The following is a 25,393-nucleotide window of genomic DNA, read 5'->3' as shown; positions in this document are numbered from 1 at the left end:
ACACCTGTTTGACCTCTGTGATACTGTAGGACTACTTATGTTACTTTTCTGAACACCATTTATTACAATCTCTAGTTGAGAAAAATAAGTAGTTTTGTTCTGGTCACAAAATAATCCAGGAAATTACAGTAAACAGGGTCACGCTGAATGTTATATTCTCAGCCAGGCCCATCTTTTCAAAGAAAATACAATTTAATTATATCTCCATTTGAGCAAAATACCTAGTTGTGATCACAATACAATCCTAATAGTTGAAGTAAAGAGCCCCACAGGCAGGCAGACAAATCTGAATGTTCTATCATAAAGTGAGAACAATTCGTTTCCCTGGCTGATATGGCTTCTACATATAAATACTACAAGAGTAAATGAATAGATGACTGTCACTGCTATAAACGTGTCTCCAATATAATCACATAATTTGATGTTGAAAGTACAGTTGTGATGGCAGTGGAGGGAACTACAGTGGAAGCTGTAGTGAATAGATGCAGGACTCAATGAGAGTCAATAATAAACAGTGCTGCTATTTAGTCTATATTATTATATCAGTCAATGTTCTGACTTTGACTAGTGTCTCTGCTTTGCCTGTTCCTGTTTAATGCTAGTTAAATAAAGGTTAAATAAAATAAATAAAAATGTAATGCTGTAGAACAAGCCACTACAACAATGAGATGTTTCAAGAGGCTGAGAGAGGGAAGTAGTAAAACAAAGGGAATGCTGGGTACCTGAGAATCTAACATTACCATCTGTCATTGTTTTGACTGGTTGGCTGGTTTGTTGCTGGGTTGCTGGTTGGTTGCTTGGTGTTTGATTCACAGTTAGTCTAAGGATTATCTGTGGACACATTCTAATGATTTACACAGATTATTCGAAGTAAATCAACCTCAACAATTGAATTTTATTTTATGACAAATGACAGTTCTTAAATAACTAAATGCTATATTTTGTTCCATTTCTTTGTGTCTATTCCTATTCCTGAAGTTCTTTCCTGTTAGAAACTGAAAGTAAATTCGACAACTTTTCTCTCTTTCAGTGGCTTCAGCCCAGGGTTTTCGACTTGCAAGACAGCAGCAGAAATGGTAGGTTCATGTTTTTATTATGAAAGTCAGGTGTAAGATTCTTTGGGAGTCGATTATTATTCAACAAAACTTGCATATATAATACAGGCCCGATTTTTCAAATTCTTTCTAATAAATGGCAAGTAAAAAATCTAGTACCCCACTAAGCCAAGTGCGCACAAGGAAGAACACGAAAAGTGTTCTCTTTTACACAGCTACCTGACGCTGAGATTTAAGCAATTTTGCAGATATATTGATATATTTATCCTAAAATAAGAGATGCTTATGAGGAAAGAAACAATAGACAATCGTGTGTATTGTATACATGTATTTCCTCAATTTTTTTTATTTGTTATGTCCGAATACCCATACTTGCGTTCTAAATAGTAGGTATTTTAGGTATGCGAAAATATATCGTTTTATATGTGAAATTTGGAAATCGAGTATGCTTTAAATGTAATGATGTTGTACAAATGTCGGCTATAATTCGCTGCGCACTTTTGAGGTAGGACGCACTGTACCCAAATTAAAGGTGAGTCTAGTAGTTGATATTTGGTGCTTACTGCATACATTTTTAGCAAATACTACGTTTCTAAATAGTATATAGTAGTACATATTATGTAGTTTTAGTAAGTAGTAGGCAATACAGACTTTGGACACAAGCCTATGACTCCCATCCAACCTTGACAAAATGGATTCCTAAAAAGGCAGCCACTTTGGTTTTGTGTTGGGCCATAGAGATAGCATCACTGGCGCTGCCCCTGCTGTCTATCTCTTTTTTAAAGTAGTACATTTTCTTCTTCAGGACTGGCTGATCCCTCCTGATGACCCGGCTGGACATGACTCCAACACGGTCACCAGGAAGGGTAAGCCAAGGAAGTTGGAAGTCCCACCCAGTTGACCACATTAAAATGGTCGAAGCGCTGCCCATGCTGATACAGCCTTTTGGCCTCTAACATTCTCTAAGGTTGGGGCACGTTGAGGCCTTTTGGTTAGAAGGGCTACAGTTTATGTGTAAGGGCTGTCTGAGGAAGTGGACCAAAATGCAGCAGAGTTAGTGTTCATCATCATTTAATAAAGAACGAACACTATACAATTTACAAAACAAGAAAACTGACAGCCAAACAGTCCTGTCAGGTGAAACACACTAAACAGAAACAATTACCCACAACCCCAAGGAAAAACACACACTACTATATAGGACTCCCAATCAAAGGCAACTCAACACACCTGCCTTCAATTGGGAGTCCAACCCCAATTAACTAACACATAACACAAAAACTCTGCCACGTCCTGACCAAAACTAATACAATTACGCCCTCTGCTGGTCAGGACGTGACAGTACCCCCCCTCAAGGTGCAGACCCCGGAATGCACCTTAAAAAAAGAAAACACAAAAATCCCCAATACCGCAACAAAACCAATAAACAATACCCCCTAAACAATAAGGGAGGGAAGGGAGGGTGGCTGCCGTCAACGACGGCACTGTGCTACACCCTCCCTCCCCCAACCCACCTATCCTGGAGGTGGCTCAGGTGCGGGACGTGAACCTTGCTCCACCTTCGGCGTCGTCCACTTCGGTGGCGACGATAGCTACGCCGGGCAGACAGGCCGCTCGGGCTGGGCCGGAGGGCAGGCGGGCCGCTCGGGCTGGGCCGGAGGGCAGGCGGGCCGCTCGGGCTGGGCCGGAGGGCAGGCGGGCGGCTCCGGGCAGTCGGGCCGCTCTGGCGACTCCTGACTGGCGGGCCGCTCTCGCGACTCCTGACTGGCGGGCCGCTCTGGCGACTCCTGACTGGCGGGCAGCTCTGGCGACTCCTGACTGGCGGGCAGCTCTGGCGACTCCTGACTGGCGGGCAGCTCTGGCGACTCCTGACTTGCGGGCAGCTCTGGCGACTCCTGACTGGCGGGCAGCTCTGGCGACTCCTGACTGGCGGGCAGCTCTGGCGACTCCTGACTGGCGGGCAGCTCTGGCGACTCCTGACTGGCGGGCAGCTCTCGCGACTCCTGACTGGCGGGCAGCTCTGGCGACTCCTGACTGGCGGGCAGCTCTGGCGACTCTTGACTGGTGGGCAGCTCTGGCGGCTCCTGACTGGCGGGCAGCTCTAGCGGCTCCTGACTGGCGGGCAGCTCTGGCGTCTCTTGACTGTTGGGCAGCTCTGGCGACTCTTGACTGGCGGGCAGCTCTGGCGGCTCCTGACTGGCGAGGCTGGGCTGACGCACTAGACGCCTGATGCATGGGGCTGGTACTGGACGTGCCAGCCTGGAGACACGCACCTCCATGCTAGTGCGTATAGCGGGAAACACCGGACCGTATAGGCTCACTGGCGGTCTTGAGCGCAGGGTTGGCATCACCCCTTCAGGCTCGATGCTCACTTCGCCCTGGCACATGCGGGCGCTGGTACTGTGCCTACCGGCCTCACCACAGCCCCAACCCCAAAGCACGGGACCTGTCCAGTCTGTTTCAGCCTAAACAGGGTACGGGGAGCTGGCCTGGGGCTCCATCCTCGCCCCGTCAAACAGCCCTTGTGCCCCCCCAAAAAAAATTATTGGGGCTGCCTCTCGGGTTCCCTTACCCGCTGTGTTCCCCAGTTCTCGCCAGAATTCCTCCGCTGCTTGGTCCTGTTGTGGTGGGTAATTCTGTAAGGGCTGTCTGAGGAAGTGGACCGAAATGCAGCAGAGTTAGTGTTCATCATCATTTAATAAAGAACGAACACTATACAATTTACAAAACAAGAAAACTGACAGCCAAACAGTCCTGTCAGGTGAAACACACTAAACAGAAACAATTACCCACAACCCCAAGGAAAAACACACACTACTATATAGGACTCCCAATCAAAGGCAACTCAACACACCTGCCTTCAATTGGGAGTCCAACCCCAATTAACTAACACATAACACAAAAACTCTGCCACGTCCTGACCAAAACTAATACATTTACGCCCTCTGCTGGTCAGGACGTGACATTATGTCAGAATTGACCACAGGATTTACTTTTCCTAGCAGGGTTGGAGAAATTACTTCGCAGGTTAGTATATTTAACGTAGTAGGTTGGGAAAATTAGGTTAAAGTTAAGAAAAGTGTTAGGGGTAACTAAAATGCAAAAATGTACTTTTGATGTCAAATTGGCATAAACAGTATCCCGTCTAACCATGACCAGGTTGGGGCGTGTCCAGCCTAGGCATAATACAATATCCTAAAAGAAGAACAACACGAAAAAGACAACGAAATAACCTGATTACATGATCACTATAATTATGCCACATTACTGGGTTAAATCGTTTATTTTTTTTACATAATAATAAATAAATAAAAACATTCAGCCTTTAGTGTTTTTCACAATTGTATTCGGTACAAAATGCTTTACAGAATGTCATTATAATGTCAATTTAAATCCCCAGCACTGCAGGTCAACAGTAGGCCTACTCTGCTTTTGTGTTTAAACGTTTTAATATAATGGTGTTTACTCTTCTTATTTACAGACTGATCTGGGACCAGACCAGTCCTCTTCAGGATTATGAGACCTCCTCTCTGAGAGTTATAATGAGTTATCATCAGATTGATATGGGACCAGACCAGTCCTCTTCAGAATTATGAGACCTCCTCTCTGAGAGTTATGAGTTATCATCAGATTGATATGGGACCAGACCAGTCCTCTTCAGGATTGTGAGCCTCCTCTCTGAGAGTTATAATGAGTTATCATCAGGGGTCTGAGGGTGGAGCCATCCCTAAAAGAAGACGTAAAGTTGGGTCACCAAACAAGGATCTTGATGAGACCATGGACCCTGATATGAAGAGGTGGGTGTGTCCAATTAAGCATGTGTAGCACTTCTCATGATGTCTGTTTCCATTGCAGTTGTCAGGATATGAGGTGTGTTTGTGTTCTTGTTGAATACTTTTAGATCCTATGCTATAATTATGTAAAAGATTTACATGAGGATTTTGACCAGAAATACAACACACATCTCTAAAATATACTAATATGTTCATATGATTTCTATGAAAGATATTGAGTTACTGCATAGTAAATATAACATTTTATTCTAGGGGAAACCTAGTCAGTTGTGTAACTGAATGCATTCAACTGAAATGTGTCTTCCACATTTAACCCAACCCCTCTGAACCAGAGCAGTGTGGGGGGCTGTCTTAATCAACATCACGTCATCGGTGCCCAGGGAGCAGTTGTTGTTGGGAGTTAACTGCCTTGCTCAAGGGCAGAACAGCATATTTTTCCACCTTGCCGGCTCGGGGATTCAAACCAGCGACCTTTCGGTTAAAGGCCCAATGTTTTTAACCACTAGGCTACCTGCCTCCCCTATAGTCACCCTAAGCATGATGGAATGTTTTAATTCCTTTAATTCTAATCAATATAGTTGGTGTAAATAACTGTGAGGAGAAATCAAGGGCCAGTGGTAGTGCATATCAAATGTTATTTGTCACATGCGCCGAATACAACGGGTGTAGACTTTACCGTGAAATGCTTGCTTACGAGCTATACAGTTTAAAAATAATACTAAAATGAACAAATGAAATAGTAACAGGAGAAATAAAATAAATACACATTATATTTATATACACATATATACAGTGCATTTGGAAAGTATTCAGACATCTTACCATTTTCCAAATTTTGTCACTTTACAGCCTTATTCTAAAATGGATCAAATTATTATTTTTAATTTTTCCCTCATCAATCTACATGCAATACCCCAAAATGACAAAGGAAAATCTTTCTAAAAAGATTTTTAGAAATTGTTTAAAATGTATTAAAAATAAAAAACAGATACCTTATTTATCTAAGTATTCAGACCCTTTCCTATGAGACTCAAAATTGAGCTCAGGTGCATCCTGTTTCCATTGATCATCCTTGAGATGTTTCTACAACTTGATTGGAGTCCACCTGTGGTAAATGCAATTGATTGGTCATGATTTGGAAAGGTACGCACACCTGTCTATATAAGGTCCCATAGTTGACAGTGCATGTCAGAGCAAAAACCAAGCCATGAGGTCGAAGGAATTCTCTGTATAGCTCTCTAGACAGGATTGTGTCGAGTCACAGATCTGGGGAAGGGTAAAGAAAAATGTATGCAGCATTGAAGGTCCCCAAGAACACAGTGGCCTCAATCATTCTTAAATGGAAGAAGTTTGGAACCACCAAGACTCTTCCTAGAGCTGGCTGCCCGGCCAAACTGAGCAATCGGGGGAGAAGGGCCTTGGTTAGGGAGGTGAACAAGAATCCGATGGTCACTCTGACAGAGCTCCAGACTTCCTCTGTGGAGATGGGAGAACCTTCCAGAAGGACAACCATCTCTGCAACACTCTACCAGTCAGGCTTTATGGTAGAGTGGCCAGACTGAAGCCACTCCTCAGTAAAAGGCACACGACAGCCTGCTTGGAGTTTGCCAAAAGACCATGAGAAACAAGATTCTCTGGTCTGATGAAACCAAGATTAAACTCTCTGGCCTGAATGCCAAGCGTTACGTCTGGAGGAAACCTGGCACCATCCCTACGGTGAAGCATGGGGGTGGCAGCATCATGCTGTGGGGATGTTTTTCAGCGGCAGGGACTGGGAGACTAGTCAGGATCGAGGGAAAGATGAACGGAGCAAAGTACAGCGAGATCCTTGATGAAAACCTGCTCCAGAGCGCTCAGGACCTCAGACTGGGGTGAAGGTTCACCTTCCAACAGGACAATCCTAAGCACACAGCCAAGACAATGCAGGAGGGGCTTCGGGACAAGTCTCTGAATTTCCTTGAGTGGCCCAGCCAGAGCCCAGTCTTGAACCCGATCAAACATCTTTGGAGAGACCTGAAAATAGCTGTGCAGCGATGCCCCCCATCCAACCTGACAGAGCTTGAGCTGATCTGCGGAGAAGAATGGGAGAAGCTCCCTAAATACAGCTGTGCCAAGCTTGTAGCGTCATCCCCAAGAAGACTCGAGGCTGTAATCGCTGCCAAAGGTGTTTAAAAAGGTACTGAGTAAAGTGTCTTGAATACTTATGTAAATGTAATATTTCTGTTTTTTATTTTTAATGCATTTGCAAAAATTTCTAAAACCTGTTTTGGCTTTGTCATTATGGGTTTTTGTGTGTAGATTGATGAGGAAAAAAACAAATTCAATCAATTTTAGAATAAGGCTGTGATGGAAAAAGTCAAGGGGTCTGAATACTTTCCGAATCCACTGTACAGGGAGTACCAGATCAATGTGGAGCTATATACAGGGAGTACCAGTACCAGATCAATGTGCGGAAGTATGAGGTATTTGGGGTAGATACACTACATAGCCAAAAGTACATCTCATTCCAAAATCATGGGCATTAATATGGAGTTTGTCCCCTCTTTGCTGCTATAACAGCATCTACTCTTCCCCCTAGATGTTGGAACGTTGCTGCAGGGACTTGCTTCCATTCAGCCACATAGCGTATAGTGAGGTCGAGCACTGATGTTGGGCAATTAGGGCTCGCAGTCTGTGTTCCAATTCATCTCAATGGTGTTCGATGGGGTTGAGGTCAGGGCTCTGTGCAAGCCAGTCAAGTTCTTCCACACCAATCTCGACAAACCATTTCTGTATGGACCTCGCTTTGTGCACGGAGGCATTGTCATGCTGACACAGGAAAGGGCCCTCCCCAAACTGTTGCCTCAAAAGTGGAAGCAAAGAATCGTCTAGAAAGTCACTGTATGCTATAGATTTCCCTTCCCTGGAACTAAGGGGCCTTGCCTGAACCATGAAAAACAGCCTCAGACCATTATACCTCCTCCACCAAACATTACAGTTGGCACAATACATTGGGGCAGGTAGCGTTCTCCTGGCATCCGCCAAACCCAGATTTGCCAGTCGGACTGCCAGATGGTGAAGCGTGACTCATCACTCCAGAGAACGCGTTTCTACTGCTCCGGAGTTCAATGGCGGCGAGCTTTACACCACTCACGCGCTATGTGCTTTAGCACTCGGCGGTCCCGTTCTGTGAGCTTGTGTGGACTACCACTTCGCAGCTGAGCCGTTGTTGCTCCTAGACGTTTCCACTTCACAATAACAGCACTTACAGTTGACCGGGGCAGCTCTAGCAGGGCAGAAATTTCACAAACTGCCTTATTGGAAAGATGGCATCCTATGACGGTGCCACGTTGAAAGAGCAGTCTCTATCCTCTGGTTGTATATTTTAATGAAGAGTAACCAATCAATGAATATCCCTATGTTTCAAGGAGGGGACCTTACAGCAAAATGAAGGGTTAGATTCTACGTTCTATGTTCTACCTGGAAAAGTGTCAGCGATTTCTAGGAGTGGTGGTAGGAGTCAGGCGCAGAGAGCAGAGGTAAGGAAAAATGTGTTTATTCCTTAATTATGAAAAAACGGTCGACGCCAACAACCGGCGTGAATAGCGAAGTGCCCAAATACAACGGGTCCACAGTACGCATATAAAACAACACAAGCAGATCGCCAGCACATCCAACAACAAAAACACTGACGAAAATAACCACGCACAAAACTGGGCGGGCTAAACAGTCTTAAATAACCATAAATAAAGAGACACAAATAAGGAACAGGTGCAAACAATAAGACATACCAAACGAAAAGGAAAAAGGGATCAGCGGCGGCTAGTAGGCCGGCGACGACGACCGCCGAGCGCCGCCCGAGCAGGCAGGGGAGCCACTTTCGGTGGGATTCGTGACAAAAAGTCAATAAGTTCCTTCAATTAGTGTTAATTTATGTAGTTGGCGAGAAGAAGAAGCTAAAATTCACATTATGGTAATTCAGATTATTATTATGTGGAAGAGAGGAATATAATAAATTGTTTAATTGTAATTTTAGTATTTAGTGTTTTATTTGTTTTTGTGTGTTTTGTGTGAAGGTCTTGTACTACTAGGGGCCAATCAGAGAGAGCTGAGTCTATTTCCTCTGGTTTTCTATCAATGAAGACTGACCGATCCATGGAATACCCTCTTCATTTCAAAGAAGACTCTCTACAAAACAAAGGGTGAGATTCTGATGTGCACCCAGCTGTAAATACAGGTCTATGTTGTAATAATGCTGACCTCATGAAATAAAATATCTGTGACTTAATGTAAAGCAAAAATACACATCATGATAACAGATAGTTATAGGTAGGTTACCATGTGTAATATTATCATGATAACAGATAGTTATAGGAAGGTTACCATGTGTTATATTATCATGATAACAGATAGGTAGGTTACCATGTGTTATATTATCATGATAACAGATAGTTATAGGTAGGTTACCATGTGTAATATTATCATGATAACAGATAGTTATAGGAAGGTTACCATGTGTTGTATTATCATGATAACAGATAGTTATAGGAAGGTTACCATGTGTTATATTATCATGATAACAGATAGTTATAGGTAGGTTACCATGTGTTGTATTATCATGATAACAGATAGTTATAGGTAGGTTACCATGTGTTGTATTATCATGATAACAGATAGTTATAGGAAGGTTACCATGTGTTATATTATCAGGCCGTTATGTGTTAAACTGAATGGGTCAGGTTCTTGTGATCAATGTATTTGATAACTGTTATTTCTAATTCCCACCAGGCCAGTAGAGGTACCCTGTGATATCTGCTCTGAGGTCCAAGCTGTGAAGTTCTGTCAGACCTGCAGTGTGTCCTACTGTGAGACCCACATCAGACAGCACTACACAGTACCTAAACTAAAGAGACACACACTGGTGGATGTGACTGGAGACCTGGAGGAGAAACTCTGTCAACATGTCTACAGTCCTCTGGATGTGTTCTGCAGGACAGACCAGATGCTGATCTGCAGTCAGTGTGCAGAGACTAACCACAAAGGACATGATACCATCCTCCTTGAGACAAAGAAAGCAGGAAGACAGGTAGCTCCTGGGGTTCTCTTTTCTTTATTCGGGTTTGTACAGTACAGTTCCAGGGCCAGTAAATGTCTGGACGCTCCTTAATTAACACAAGAACCGTTGGGACTCGAGGCATCCCAGTTTGGGCCGTCAACAGTCTAACAGCCTAATAAAAACCTTTGATATGTGCTACGGCAACAATAATCCTTTGGCTGTGTTTATGAAGGTCTTAGTAAAATTAGTTCTGATTAGGATCTGCAATTATCTACTACTGAGGCAGTGGCTACTCTTCCTGGGGTCCAAACAGGAAACAAAACACAACCAATATAATACATAATAGCAATAGCGATTTTAGCATGTGCTGTATATCTTGGTGGGGGAAAAAAAATATGTGGGATGTATGCCAGCAAACATAACACTAAACTACACATTAATTGCACTATAATCCCAACAGCAGGGTCCCAACACCTTGCTCAGGGGCAGAACGACAGATTTTTACCTTGTTACCTTGGGGATTCGATCCAGCAACCTTTTTGGTTACTGGTCCAGCGTTCTACTAGACTACCTGCCGCCCATGGCAGACTTTCTTTAAAAAAATGTGGTTTCTACTGACAATTGAGATGTACAAACTATGGCATAAGGGGATGACAAGCGGATAAGAGGCAATCCGTACTTTCGATTAAGACATTAATGAGCAAGCGACGACAGACGTAGTCAATGTATCTATTTGTTCAGCACTTTTGAAATGTACAGCGACAGAATTCAGAACATGGGCCGTTCTTACAGTGTACGTCCTGTACAATATAAACAGACGATGCTCTCTGGATTGATGGTGGGAACTCTGGGAAAAAAACACAGCCACTCCATTGAATAGCAGGCTAACGTTAGCGGTTTCTTTGCAACGCTTGCAGTTAGCCACTGATTCCTTCCAAACGACTCATTGTTGCATTTGCGATTTGCAATTTGTTGTGTAATCTTTATGTCCAACGTCATCGATACGTTTTATCTATAATTTCTCTTCATTATTTCTCTTCATATGACAAGGATTAAAAAGGATTTGCCAGTAGACTTGATTCATGATTCATGATGATGACTGCTAGCTAAGATGTTGAAAGTAAGATGTTGACATGATCAGTCCAATCAAAGCTACTGTACATGTAACGTGATTTGACGTAATTTCTGTGGCCAATGACCTTGAGCCTTCTTGGAAAGGCACTTCTAATCTTAGTCTATGGCCGGACGCTGGAGGGCTCACATTCTTGATGTCTCCTCTTACTAAAGGCGGGTGACGTGGTGTCCCATGAGTGACAGAATGCTGAGCCAATCAAATTTACATTTACATTTAAGTCATTTAGCAGACTTATTTGTCTCATATAAACATGGTTAGCAGATGTTAATGCGAGTGTAGCGAAATGCTTGTTCTTCTAGTTCCGACAATGCAGTAATATCCAACAAGTAATCTAACCTAACAATTTAACCTAACAACCTCACAACAACTACCTTATACACACAAGTGTAAAGGAATGAATAAGAATATGTACATAAAAAAATATACGAATGAGTGATGGTATAGAACGGCATAGGCAAGATGCAGTAGATGGTATAGAGTACGGTATATACATATGAGATGAGTATTGTAGGGTATGTAAACATATAAAAGTGCCATTGTTTAAAGTGGCTAGTGATACATTTATTACATCAATTTTCCCGTAATTAAAGTGGCTGGAGTAAAGTCAGTATGTTGGCAGCAGCCACTCAATGTTTGTGATGGCTGTTTAACAGTCTGATGGCCTTGAGATAGAAGCTGTTTTTCAGTCTCTCGGTGCCTGCTTTGATGCACCTGTACTGTCCTCGCCTTCTGGATGATAGCGGGGTGAACAGGCAGTGGCTCGGGTGGTTGTTGTCCTTGATGATCTTTTTGGCCTTCCTGTGACATCGGGTGGTGTAGGTGTCCTGGAGGAAAATATCTCACACTCAATGTCAACAAAACAAAGGAGATGATCGTGGACTTCAGGAAACAGCAGAGGGAGCACCCCCCTATCCACATCAACAGGACAGTAGTGGAGAAGGTGGAAAGTTCTAAGTTCCTCGGCGTACACATCACGGACAAACTGAAATGGTCCACCCACACAGACAGCGTGGTGAAGAAGGCACAGCAGCGCCTCTTCAACCTCAGGAGGCTGAAGAAAATTGTCTTGTCACCAAAAACACTCACAAACTTTTACAGATGCACAATCGAGAGCATCCTGTCGGGCTGTATCACCGCCTGGTACGGAACCTGCTCCGCCCACAACTGCAAGGCTCTCCAGAGGGTAGTGAGGTCTGCACAACGCATCACCGGAGGCAAACTACCTGCCCTCCAGGACACCTACACCACCCGATGTCACAGGAAGGCCAAAAAGATCATCAAGGACAACAACCACCCGAGCCACTGCCTGTTCAGCCTATCTTCCTGAAGGCGAGGTCAGTACAGTTGCATCAAAGCTGGGACCGAGAGACTGAAAAACAGCTTCTATCTCAAGGCCATCAGACTGTTAAACAGCCATCACCAACATTGAGTGGCTGCTGCCAACATACTGACTCAAATCTCTAGCCACTTTAATAATTAAAAATTGGATGTAATAAATGTATCACTAGTCACTTTAAACAATGCCACTTTATATAATGTTTACATACCCTACATTACTCATTTCATATGTATATACTGTACTCTATACCATCTAATGCATCTTGCCTATGTCGTTCAGCCATTGCTCATCCCTATATTTATATGTATCAGCAAACCGCTCGCCCACAAAACAGTTGTGAGGCCTGTTGGACGTACTGCCAAATTCTCTAAAATGATTAATGTTAATTTCTCTACCATAAGCCGTCTCTGCTTATGGTAGAGAAATTAACATTCAATTCTTTGGCAACAGCTCTGGTGGAGATTCCTGCAGTCAGCATTCCAGTTGCACGCTCCCTCAAAACATGAGACATCTGTGGCATTGTGTTATGTGACAAAACTGCACATTTTAGAGTGGCCTTTTATTGTCCCCAGCACAAGGTGCCCCTGTGTAATGATCATACTGTTTAATCAGATTTTTGATATGCTACACCTGTCACGCGGATGGATTATCTTGGCAAAGGAGAAATGTTCACTAACAGAGATGCAAACAAATTTGTGCACAACATTTTGAAAAATAATATTTTTCTGCTTATGGAACATTTCTGGGGTCTTTAATTTCAGTTCATGAAACATGGGACCAACAATTTACATGTTGCGATTATATTTTTGTTCAGTGTATTTTTCTCAAACAATAACAACTAAACAAAATACAATAAACAGACGCACAGAAATTTCAACAAACATCAATGACATCACACCTGCTCAGACCCACATGTTCCCACCCATACACATCATGTATGTCTCAGAACCACACTCCCCCTCCATCTCCTTGAACTTTCCAGTGCTTGTAGCACTCTGGGCATTATGGCCTCAAATTACACTGTTCTACTTTTCTCTGGAGCCCACACCTTTTCAATATTTAAATAATAATGCATTTCATTCATCCACTGTTGTAGTGATGGAGCATCATTTGGTTTCCAGTTTAAGTAGGAAGTCTTTTCAAAATCATTGACGAGAAAGGTACTGTATGGTCCGCCCCATTGGGTATCTCACCGCTCCCTCAAATACCATGCAGATAGACATATTTGAAGTAAACATGCATTGTAAAAGTTGTGATATCGTCATTCTAACAACGTCAGTGTGATACATTTACTTATTTAGGAAAAGTCAAGGATGGAGGTGGACGTGACTCAAAAAATGGGACTAGCTATTACAATGTTAAATTCACAACGTCGTTCAAAATACCTCATCTGCACTTTAAGTGTTACAGAAGAATATCAAAAGCAGTTATGTATCTTTGAAAAAACATCTGTTTTACATTTAGCAAAATATTTTGTTTTTAAAGAAATGACTAATTCTTATTTTGTTCTCGCAGCCTAAGAGTTTTGATGGAGACCAACACACTACGCTGGCCTCAGATGATGGTAGGTACAGTATACAGTATGTGGAAACAGAATAAACTGACCAAAACAATATTATTTAATTTGAATCTCAATTTTATAGGATACATTTTGTAAGATGTCAATTGTGAATAGTACAAATGTAATGTCAATGAAGTCTGTTTTTCAACACCCGCTATTCCTTCACCAGTGCTGCCCCCTCCTGGTGACATCCAGGTCCTGTTGCTGACGTCAGACTCTGTGTCTCTGAGCTGGGGTCCTCCTAAAGGGCTGAAGGGACCACAGAAGTTCAGAGTGACCTGGGGTTGCGACGTGGAACCGTGCAGTCTAGGGGTGAAAAATGTTCATGAAGTTGAAATAAGCAGACTCAACCCTGGTAAAAAGTACCAGTTCAACGTGGCTACAGAGGGAGAAGATGGAAGCCAAAGCAGATGTGTCTCAGCATCCCTATCAGCAGGTACAGTAGTACAGTAGGACAACTTGTGTTTTTATTCAGACTACATTTTAGTCATTTAGCAGACACTCTTATCCTGAGCAATTAGGGTTAAGTGCCTTGCTCAAAGGAAAATCAACAGATTTTTCACAGAGTGGGATTCCAGGTCCTGTTGCTGATGTCAGACTGTGGGATTCAAACCAGCGACCTTTCGTTTACTGGCCCAACGCGCTTAACCACTAGACTACCTCTCATCCACATCCTTCACTACATCATTACCTACCTGCAGACTACATCATTCATTCATTCCTAGAGACATTTTGGGACCATCAGCCCATCTCTTCTAAACAAATATAGATTTTATTACAGTGCTCCTAGCACTCAGATTTAAAGATGTTCCATTTGGAAGAGACCTTCTTTAATCTCAGCTGGATCAAGGCTGAAGAGATGGAGGAAGTCCATATCCTACTGCAGCCCAGGAACAGACCCCAGTGCAGCCAATACTGACTGACGACTGCCACAATACACTCTCAAACCTGCAACCCGGCACCGAGTACACTGTTAGTGTTGCAACTGTGCTGAACAATGGGGAACAGAGTGAACCTGTCTCTACAACAATCTGCACTAGTAAGAGATTTTCCCCCAATTACAACTCATCGTCTCTTTACCAGTAACTAGAGCGATTTTGTTACATTACAAATCTAATTTGTTTTGTTGCTTCTGTTCTGAGCTTATTTCTAACCATATCAAAAGCTCTGGCCTTATTTGACCTTTTCTCCCGTAAGGTTTTACACATTTTATTAAATGTTTAACGGGTTTCATTTTTTTTTTTTTAAGTGAGCAATCTTAGTGCAACACCGAGCAACCTAATCAAGAGATGTTGGCCTCTTGGGGAGGCTGAAAGAGGCATAGTTCAGCCATTACCCCAAAGAATGGCATTTCCTCATCAGCACATCATCTCTGTCAAATTAACCCACACAAACTTTATCAAACTCCTCTGGACGTATCTCAGCAAAAAGAGGGGCGAGGGAAGAATCTTTACTCTGTTCAGCAATAAGCTGCTTCCTAGACATCGAAGTGTCAACTGCAGGAACCCTCTCTTCTTTTATAAGTCCTACAAACTCACTCACCTTTGGGGTTTTCAAAGGAGAAGTCAACTCAGGAGGTTTACCGAAATCAGAACCACACACAAAAGTCTCAGATAGATCGAACATGGTGGAATCGCTGACATCCTCCTCAACACTGCTTGCTCTTGGCAATCTTCTTAGACATAGCACTACTATACTGATAACCCATCAGGTTCCTCTACTCTGGGTTCCTTACAAACAACATGATTTGGCACAACATTCACTTCCGCCAAATCGGATATAACTACTGGGTGCTTTGTTTGTGAAGGTAGTTTTATGTTTCAACACAAACTAATCAGCAGCTGCAGCTTTCTCAAGTGTGAGATCCTTGTGCTCATAAATTCTTTAACTACTCGAGAACTATGAGTCTTTGAATCCTCAAGGTCCTTGACTTCTTGAGAACCACACCACTGATCAAAAAGATATGCTTGTTCCCTTACGAATTCAACATGGCTTTGTGATTCTGTGTTTTGTAATTTACAAAATATTTCTGTATGCCCTAGGGACCAACTCGTAAGCTGGTAGTATAGCAGCTTTAATAGTGTCATGATCTGAACTCAAGAGAAAGCGGCGTACACTTTCAGACATTTCCCCACAAGAACACTTCGGAGGAGCAGTGACCAGATATCACGAGGCCATGTTAGGGATGTGGCAATCCACTCAAACAAGTAAAATATATACGTCCATCTCCTTTCCACTGAAAGGCGGTACAAGCTGGCTGTTCCGACTCAGATCAAACACTATTGAGGGTGCAGGATAGACTGACCTGATTCAAAGTGCTTCCAGCTCTATCTCTCTGGCATGCTACCATCTCTATCTATTTTAATCGATTGGCTCATGTTCTTGTTCTCTGGCAGCAGAGAATGTTCTTATTGTTTTGTTTTAACTGAATAGCCTGCTGAATGGCCTGCTGAATGGCCTGCTGGAGCTCTAATTTCTTTTGCTCCCATTTTGCCTTTAGTTCTACCTCTGGCAGTTGCAAGTCTACGTGGTGTATTTTACCACCTGTAGGACCCTTTTCATCATCCTCCCTCTCTGGGAGGATTTCCTTCTCCACCAATTAACACTGACTACTGTTTTTGGATCAGCATGTGTAACCGTGTAGGTTCCGTCCCTCTCTTCGCCCCAACCTGGGCTCGAACCAGGGACCCTTGCACACATCAACAACTGACACCCCACGAAGCATCGTTACCCATCGCGCCACAAAAGCCGCGGCCCTTGCAACGCAAGGGGAAACCCTACTTCAAGTCTCAGTGCGAGTGACGTCACTGATTGAAATGCTATTAGCGCGCACCACCGCTAACTAACTAGCCATTTCACATCGGTTACACATGTACCACTTTGATGTCATAATGCTTTGCAATGAGAAGATTTGCCTTTGTACATGTATCAAGTAACTCCCAAGTAGGGTTCCCCACAAATGCTCCCAAATAAAAGTCCATCTGTTTTGTTTATTAGCCTGTGTGTTTATGCACTTTTTCACAGATTTCACCACCCTCTGAGGGTGGTGAAGCTCTACCCCAAAAGTGTATTTTGAAAACTCAAATCTTTGGGCACAGTAGAGCTTCAGAGTAGGTGATTAGTGACTATCATACTCATGGAAAACAATATCCCGGACTAGCCCAGTTACGTTCCCCAATAAGAAAACCAATAATATTGCTGCTCAACACAAATAGGGAACTAACAAATAAGCCCTGAACAACCAGAATGAAACAGGTGGGGTTTTAGGAGGGGTTCTCAGACATCCATGGCGTGTTCCCTGAAAGTTGACTAGCAACAAGAATCTGTGTCCTAAAAGACACCCCCATAAGTGCTCACTTAAGTTGTCCCGAGAAAAGGCAAACAAAAATAAAAACCCACACGAACTTATAATATGGAGCTAATAGCAAGTGGAGCAAATCAATGGGGAGAACACAGGATAAAATACTTTGTTTTTATCACACTCAAAGAGTAAGAGCTCAACCGTGGTCAAGCATTTCCAATGTCTCTCATGCCAAATGGAGCACCGGGTCAGCTGCTCTTAAATATTTCCTGTGCCAGTAAGACTGACTAATGAGGCAACAGGTGAAACACATCCTGAACAACGAGGATGATTCCAATCAGGTCAAACCACACCCAAACAGAACCAACCTCAAAAACAAAAATGAGCAAAACCCCAAAACCTACGTATAACACTCCTGTAATATGTTTCTGGAGTTAAACTGTAGCCTGACAATAATGTATTTTCCCTTAGTACCCCCTGCTCCAGACCAGCTGACTGTTGACTCAGTGGACACCACATCAGCTGCTGTTAGCTGGAACCAGCCACCAGGATTGGACCAAACCCAACATCATTACCAGATCTCCTACCGCTGTCCAGGGACAGAACCACACATCACTACCACGTCTTCACACAGCATCACTCTCCCTGACCTGCAAGGTAGTACTCAGTACTCTGTCTCTGTCTGCACTATGCTGGAAGATGGAAGGCAAAGTCAACTGGTGTCAACAACCCTCACCACAAGTAAGGAAGTACCCTACTTATAAAAAATTTAAAAAGTAATGTTTATTAACCCTTCCACCACCCACCTCTTCGGAGGACACATCTTTTTTTTTTTTTTACAGGTTTTCTGCTACATATACATACATTTTACATATACATTTTAAATATACATTGTACATATCTGGTACTTTTATATACAGCAATCACATAATAATACATGACCAAACATAAGCTCTTTAATCTCACCCCTCAGCCACTCTCAGCCCATCCCACCCATCACCATAGACCACCCTCGTTTGGTTTCCTTGTGCCATTTATTTTTCAATTGTGATGTTTTACAAACATTTAGAACCTTTCTAGTCAAATAGTATCCACAGATTGTGAGCTAAAGATGAAAACCTTTCCTACGAGTATTATTATATTATTTATTGAATATGGCTTTCCATATCACCCAACACTGCTATTTGTAAGGTTCATTTTAAGTGTACGTTGTAATGAAGTAACCTACCAAAGTATTATCTTTGGTGTCAAACTGACTAGTTATCTAAATGACTGTAATGTAAATGAACTAATCATGATGGATGTGTCAACATGGGATGTGATGGTACAGTATCTTCCCTGATGAGAAATATATGATGGTGATTTCCCTGAATATTTCCTGTTTCCTGATCTTCCTTTTCTATTTACAGGATCCTGTCTGAGGGAGCTGTTGTCAAAGACTGGACTAGAAGATCATTATGAAAACAAGCTGACGTTAAGTTCTGTCCTTGAGATAAATGCTAATACTACATCAGATGAATCACTTACCACTATGCAGTCACTTCCAGGGGCCTTCCTTAAGAAATTAATGATGGCAAATGTAAATGCTAGGAGTGTGAAATGTATGACCACTGACCAGGAGGTTTCCAATTATGGTGTAGACAACCTGGACAATGACACTGATAGCAGCAATGTAATTAATCCACTGGACCTGATTACAGCCCTGTTTCTGTGTTCAGATGGTTTCCTGCAGCAGGAGATGGTCCAGAAAATGTCCATGTGTCAGTTTGCTGTTCCTCTTCTGCTACCGAACTGTGACACAAAAGAAAACACTTTGATGCTGTGGGCCTTGAGGGACATAGTGAAGAAGTTTAGACTCTCTTCCCAAACATCCACAAAGGCTTTTGTGGAGGAAAGAATTGTACTCTCTGACATTCCCATGGTGTCTTTTGTTAGGTTAGGAGAGATTAGTGTGTCCAAGTCTCATATTTTGAACAAGTTGCTTAGTAACCCTCAGCAGTACCATGACACATTTATTCATCATGATATGGAATGTGGTGACATCACTCATAGAATCTCAGATGGTCTGGTTGAAATCAGCTGGTACCTTCCATGTGGGAACAGAAACATCGACATCTTCACTAAGCCTGTGTCTGTTGCCAATCTCAGAGGAGACATCAGGTCTTTTGAAAAACAGTTCTCGTTTCTGTGTCAAACATCAGCTGCAGTTTACATTTTCACTGATGATTTAAAGGCATATCTCAATTTGTTGAAAAGCAAAAACACAAAAGCAGAGTTATTTCTGGTCGTCAACTCTCAAGGAAAATCGTTCAGAGTAGACACATTGAAACAAATGATCACAAACGGCAGTATCAATGACCAAAATGTGATTGTGAAGAAAAAGAAAAAAGATGCAGAATTTGTTCAAACCCTGCAATCATCTGTTGGTGACATCATTGAAAAAAGTCAAAACTGGTTGACAGTGGAAAACATGACTGACGTGGCTCGTCACCATGGGATTCTGGTTGATGAAGACAGTGATGAATGTCAGAGTGCCAGGAAGAGAGCAGATGAAATCACCAGGAACATCACAGACACAGTCAAATTCAAAGACAAACAACTACCCTTACAAGGGCAAATCTGGAAAGAGCTTTCCCAGTTGGAGAAAGACAGATGTAGACTGAGAAAAGCAGGGGATCAAGACATTGAACCCTACAAGAGCTCTCTGAATAAAAAGAAGGAAGAGCTGAGAGGGAAGCAACATACATTTGACATGTCAGATGCCATGACAAGCTTCATTTTAGGAATGTCAAGATCAGGACCTGAGCGTTCCTATTTCCTCAAATGGATGCGGATAAATCTGGACAATCTGTCACCGAAGAACCTGTCTGGTTTGAGGAACCGGTACAAAGATCTTTGCCAATATTCTCCGGAGAGAAAAGACGACATTAAAGATTTGGATAAGCAAGTATCTGACTGTTCCTTAGGTCTTGAACACTTCCTGCGTGAGTTGGGCCAGTTATATGAAGCTGCCTGCTCCCTCCCTGAAGACAGCCCTCAAAGGAAACAGATGGAGCAACTCCCTGGATTGTGTGCTCAGATGCTGTTGGATGGTTTCCCCATTGAGCTTGTGGATGGAGATGCATCAAATATCCCTCTGAAATGGATATCAGCTGTTCTTACTCAGCTTCATACTCTTGTGGACTCTAACAGCAATATCCTGGTTGTCTCAGTTTTAGGGGTCCAAAGCACTGGGAAGTCCACTCTCCTCAACATCATGTTTGGGGTCCAGTTTGCTGTCAGCAGTGGAAGATGCACTAGAGGGGCCTTCATGCTACTGATTAAAGTCAACAAAGAACTCAAGGAGGAGCTGAAATGTGACTTCATCATGGTGATTGACACAGAGGGGTTGAAATCACCAGAGTTGGCTCAACTAGATGATAGCTATGAACATGACAATGAACTGGCCACACTGGTGATTGGACTCAGTGATGTCACTATCATCAACATCTCCATGGAGAACTCCACGGAGATGAAAGACATTCTGCAGATTGTTGTTCATACCTTCCTCAGGATGAAGGAAGTGGGGAAGAAGCCAGTATGTCATTTTGTGCACCAGAATGTGTCAGACATGTCTGCTCATGACAACAACATGAGAGAGCGGAAGAAGTTGTTGGAACAGTTGAATGAAATGACCCAGGCAGCAGCCAGAATGGAGAAGAAGGAGAATATCACCAAGTTCACTGATGTTACGGAGTATGATCCAGACACAAGCAGCTGCTACATCCCAGGACTCTGGCATGGGACTCCCCCTATGTCTCCAGTCAACGCTGGATACAGTGAGGCTGTGTATGATTTAAAAGAGAACTTGATACAAGACTTAATAAAATGCCAGAGTAATGATGACATGACACATTTCCTGAAGTGGACACAAAGCTTGTGGGAGTCTGTCAAATTGGAAAAATTAATCTTCAGTGTCAGAAACAGCTTGGTTGCAGATGCATACTCCAGTTAATGCTCTGAGTACAATGGTTGGGAACGGTCCTTCCAGAAGGACGTTTATTCCTGGATAATGGGTGCTGAAAGCAGAATATAAAACAGATCCAAACCCCCAAATGAGCATATGAAACGTGCTGAAAGACTTGTCCTTTCTTCCCAATGGTGGAAGCAGCTTATTCCTGTCACTAGGACAGCAGAATCCCTGCCCATCAGGTTCTAAGGGTTCTAAGTTGCCAGGTAGAATAGTAGAATACACAAGGTGCAATTTAGAAATGTGGTTTTGCATCAGCAGTTTTTCTCTTGTTATGTAAGTCACTGATAGTCAGTCATTTAGCCCATGTCAGAAATTTTCTTTTAGTTTGCTAAGTTAGTTTAGCGGCCAGCTATCTAAACTATTATGGTTTAATTACCTGATGGGGTCTCCTATTGATTTTGTTAGTCAGTCTAACTCAGATATTATACAAAAAAATGCTAACATTTTTCACCACCCTATGGCAAGATGTGTAGAATTCCAGTAAACCTGCTTTAAATTTGTCACATTTTCTCTAAACCCCATGGCAAAAGGTGTGAAATTGCACGAAATTAACTAAAAAGTATACAAATTGTATCTCTGCTGTCAAAATGCAATACATTTTATTGTATGGATGTGGGTATACAGACCTTCGAGCAACTGTGGTCCCATATGAGATAGTTTTGTGGCCCATTCCTGGTCTATGGCATGGAAAGAGCAGGTGTCCTTAATGTTTTGTATAATCAGTGTATACAGTCAGGATGGAAAAAACGCTTTCAGTGGATAAGACTGACCGGTACCTGCAGTATAGGAAGGAAGGTAGAGTTATACCATACTGTAGACTGACAGATACCTGCAGTATAGGAAGGAAGGAGTTATACCATACATACACAATTAATCAAATGTATTTAATAAATCCCTTTTTACCTGAGCAGATTATAATTATACAGAAACCCAGCCTAATCCCCAAACAGCAAGCAATGCAGATGTAGAGTCACTGTGTCTAGAACAAACTCCCTAGAAAGGCAGGAACCTAGGAAGAAACCTAGAGAGGAGCCAGGCTCTGAGGGGAGGCCAGTCCTCTTCTGGCTGTGCCGGGTAGAGATTATAATCATACTGTTGACGACTAGTTGACTTGGACTGGAGTATGAAGTCTAATCTCAACATTGGACAAATATATTCACAATTGTTTTAATAGCCATCTTGATTAGAAGTAAATGTAGATAATTTTCATTGTGATTACAACAAGTATATCAGTGCAAGATAGAAGTGTAACTGTAGAAATGAAGTAAAGGTCATTTTTTTGGTTGATCTTTGATATTGTGTATTGTCTTTGATTTGATTTAGTTTGATATTGTATTTTATTCATCTAGTCTTTGAAAGACCAGCCCAATGATGGGCTGAAAGGGATCCTAACGTCATGCAGAATGTACATCATGTTATTGTCAATGGTCCATTAGAGTTTTATACCTATGGAAATGTGATTATGTTTAGATTACCATGACAACAAGCCTCTGAAATAGATGCATACATACTGTACATTGGAAAAGGCTTTTATTGTCCTGGTCTTCGTCTGATACAATTGAGATGTATTGTATTAAGGGCTACTGTAGTTGCATGCATGCTAAAAGATTATGTAACAAGTTCATTATACTTTGGTTTATTTTTGTCAGTTTTGTCAAACGTAAAGAATGTGTTTACCTCTGATTTTAATAAAAAATTGCAGCATTATTTTACTGTAGAAAAATGCATGTAACATTCTATGATTCCTCTCCCAAACATCAAACGAACAAGGATGTATAGTTCAACATTTATTGTTAAAAAAATAATAATATTGACACAAAGTTATTTTTAATTCATTTCCTTTTAGGAAATGAAATACATAAATAAACAAATGTATGAAACTACTTGAATGAACATTCATTGTAATTCTAGTGAATTACATCACTATAATATAATCAGACAGTTACTAAGAACAGTGTATCTGATCAATAATCAGAGAAGAATGTACAATTTGTCAATAAATCAGTATTTGTTAAAGATGCAGTCCAGGATCTACTTCAGGATTGGTGGGTCCCCTGAGGAATGGTTGAGCTAACGTAGGCTAATGCGATTAGCATGAGGTTGTAAGTAACAAAAACATTTCCCAGGACATAGACATATCTGATATTGGCAGAAAGCTTAAATTCTTGTTAATCTAACTGCACTGTCCAATTTACATTAGGTATTACAGTGAAAGAATACAATGCTATTGTTTGAGTAGAGTGCACAGTTTTGAACATGAAAAGTTATTAATAAACAAACTAGGCACATTTGGGCAGTCTTGATACATTTTGAACAGCAATGCAATGGTTCATTTGATCAATCTGAAACTTTGCACATACACCGCTGCCATCTAGTGGCCAAAATCTAAATTGCAGCTGTGCTGGAATAATACATTATGACCTTTCTCTTGGATTTCAAAGATGATGGTGCAAATAAACTTACAAAAAACGGTTGGTTGGTTTTTACTTTGTATTATCTTTTACCAGATCTGTGTTTTATTCTACTACATTCCTTTCACATTTCCACAAACTTCAAAGTTTCCTTTCAAATGGTACCAAGAATATGCATATCCTTGCTTCAGGGCATGAGCTACAGGCAGTTAGATTTGGGTATGTCATTTTAGGCGAAAATTGAAAAGAAGGGGCCGATCCTTAAGAGGAGCACCTCCAATTCATAATATATATATTGTATGTATAAATATGTGTATGTATGTATGAATATGTGTGTGTGTATGTATATATATATTTTATATATATATATATATATATATATATATATATATATACACAGTTGAAGTCAGAAGTTTACATACACTTAGGTTGGAGTCATTAAAACTCATTTTTCAACCACTCCACAAATTTCTTGTTAACAAACTATAGTTTTGGCAAATTGGTTAGGACATCGACTTTGTGCATGACACAAGTAATTTTCCAACAATTGTTTACAGACAGATTATTTCACTTACAATTCACTGTATCACAATTCCAGTGGGTCAGAAGTTAATATACACTAAGTTGACTGCCTTCAAACAGCTTGGAAAATTCCATAAAATTATGTCATGGATTTAGAAGCTTCTGATAGGCTAATTGACATGATTTGAGTCAATTGGAGGTGTACCTGTGGATGTATTTCAAGGCCTACCTTCAAACGCAGTGCCTCTTTGCTTGACATCATGGGAAAATCTAAAGAAATCAGCCAAGAACTCAGAAAAAAATTGTAGACCTCCACAAGTCTGGTTCATTCTTGGGAGCAAATTCCAAACGCCTGACGGTACCACGTCCATCTGTACAAACAATAGTAAGCAACTATAAACACCATGGGACACGCAGCCGTTATACCACTCAGGAAGGAGATGCATTCTGTCTCCTAGAGATGAACGTAAAAGTGCAAATCAATCCCAGAACAACAGCAAAGGACCTTGTGAAGATGCTGGAGGAAACAAGTACAAAAGTACCTATGTCCACATTAAAACGAGTCCTATATCGATATAACCTGAAAGGCCGCTCAGCAAGGAAGAAGCCACTGTTCCAAAACCGCCATAAAAAAGCCAGACTATGGTTTGCAACTGCACATGGGGACAAAAATAATTTTTGGAGAAATGTCCTCTGGTCTGATGAAACAAAAATCGAACTGTTTGGCCGTAATGACCATCGTTATGTTTGGAGGAAAAAAGGTGAGCCTTGCAAGCCGAAGAACAACATCCCAACCGTGAAGCACGGGGGTGGCAGCATCATGTTGTGGGGGTGCTTTGCTGCAGGAGGTACTGGTGCACTTCACAAAATAGATGGCATCATGAGGCAGGAAAATTATGTGGATATATTGAAGCAACATCTCAAGACATCAGGCAGGAAGTTAAGCTTGGTCGCAAATGGATCTTCCAAATGGACAATGACCCCAAGCATACTTCCAAAGTTGTGGCAAAATGGCTTAAGGACAACAAAGTCAAGGTATTGGAGTGGCCATCACAAAGCCCTGACCTCAATCCTATAGAACATTTGTGGGCAGAACTGAAAAAGCGTGTGCGAGCAAGGAGGCCTACAAACCTGACTCAGTTACACCAGCTCTGTCAGGAGGAATGGGCCAAAATTCATTAACAAGAAATTTGTGGAGTGGTTGAAAAACGAGTTTTAATGACTCCAA

At 41.9% G+C, this 25,393-nt stretch overlaps 1 protein-coding gene across 1 annotated transcript; it reads left to right on the top strand.

Annotated features, from left to right (window-relative positions):
• The first annotated feature begins 981 nt into the window (after positions 1-981).
• Positions 982-22,959, top strand: LOC115202446 (up-regulator of cell proliferation-like). Its single transcript, XM_029766592.1, has 8 exons — positions 982-1,076; positions 4,537-4,852; positions 8,905-9,030; positions 9,617-9,914; positions 13,874-13,922; positions 14,089-14,355; positions 17,692-17,961; positions 18,630-22,959. The coding sequence occupies exons 2-8, from the start codon at positions 4,746-4,748 to the stop codon at positions 21,212-21,214; spliced, it is 3,702 nt and encodes a 1,233-aa protein (XP_029622452.1). The 5' UTR covers positions 982-1,076; positions 4,537-4,745; the 3' UTR covers positions 21,215-22,959.
• Positions 22,960-25,393: the final 2,434 nt, after the last annotated feature.

This window comes from Salmo trutta, chromosome 11 (genome assembly GCF_901001165.1).
Source record: "Salmo trutta chromosome 11, fSalTru1.1, whole genome shotgun sequence".
In the NCBI taxonomy this organism is placed as follows: Eukaryota; Metazoa; Chordata; class Actinopteri; order Salmoniformes; family Salmonidae; genus Salmo; species Salmo trutta.
Note: the sequence above shows the minus strand (reverse complement) of the source record. Positions and strands in the feature narration are given on the sequence as shown.

Coding starts and splice junctions, on each gene's coding strand:
- LOC115202446 (XM_029766592.1), top strand. CDS start 4,746: ATGAGTTATCATCAGGGGTCTGAGGGTGGAGCCATCCCTAAAAGAAGA. Junction 13,923..14,088: donor TACGCTGGCCTCAGATGATG/GTAGGTACAGTA, acceptor TTCCTTCACCAG/TGCTGCCCCCTCCTGGTGAC. Junction 17,962..18,629: donor GTCAACAACCCTCACCACAA/GTAAGGAAGTAC, acceptor TTCTATTTACAG/GATCCTGTCTGAGGGAGCTG.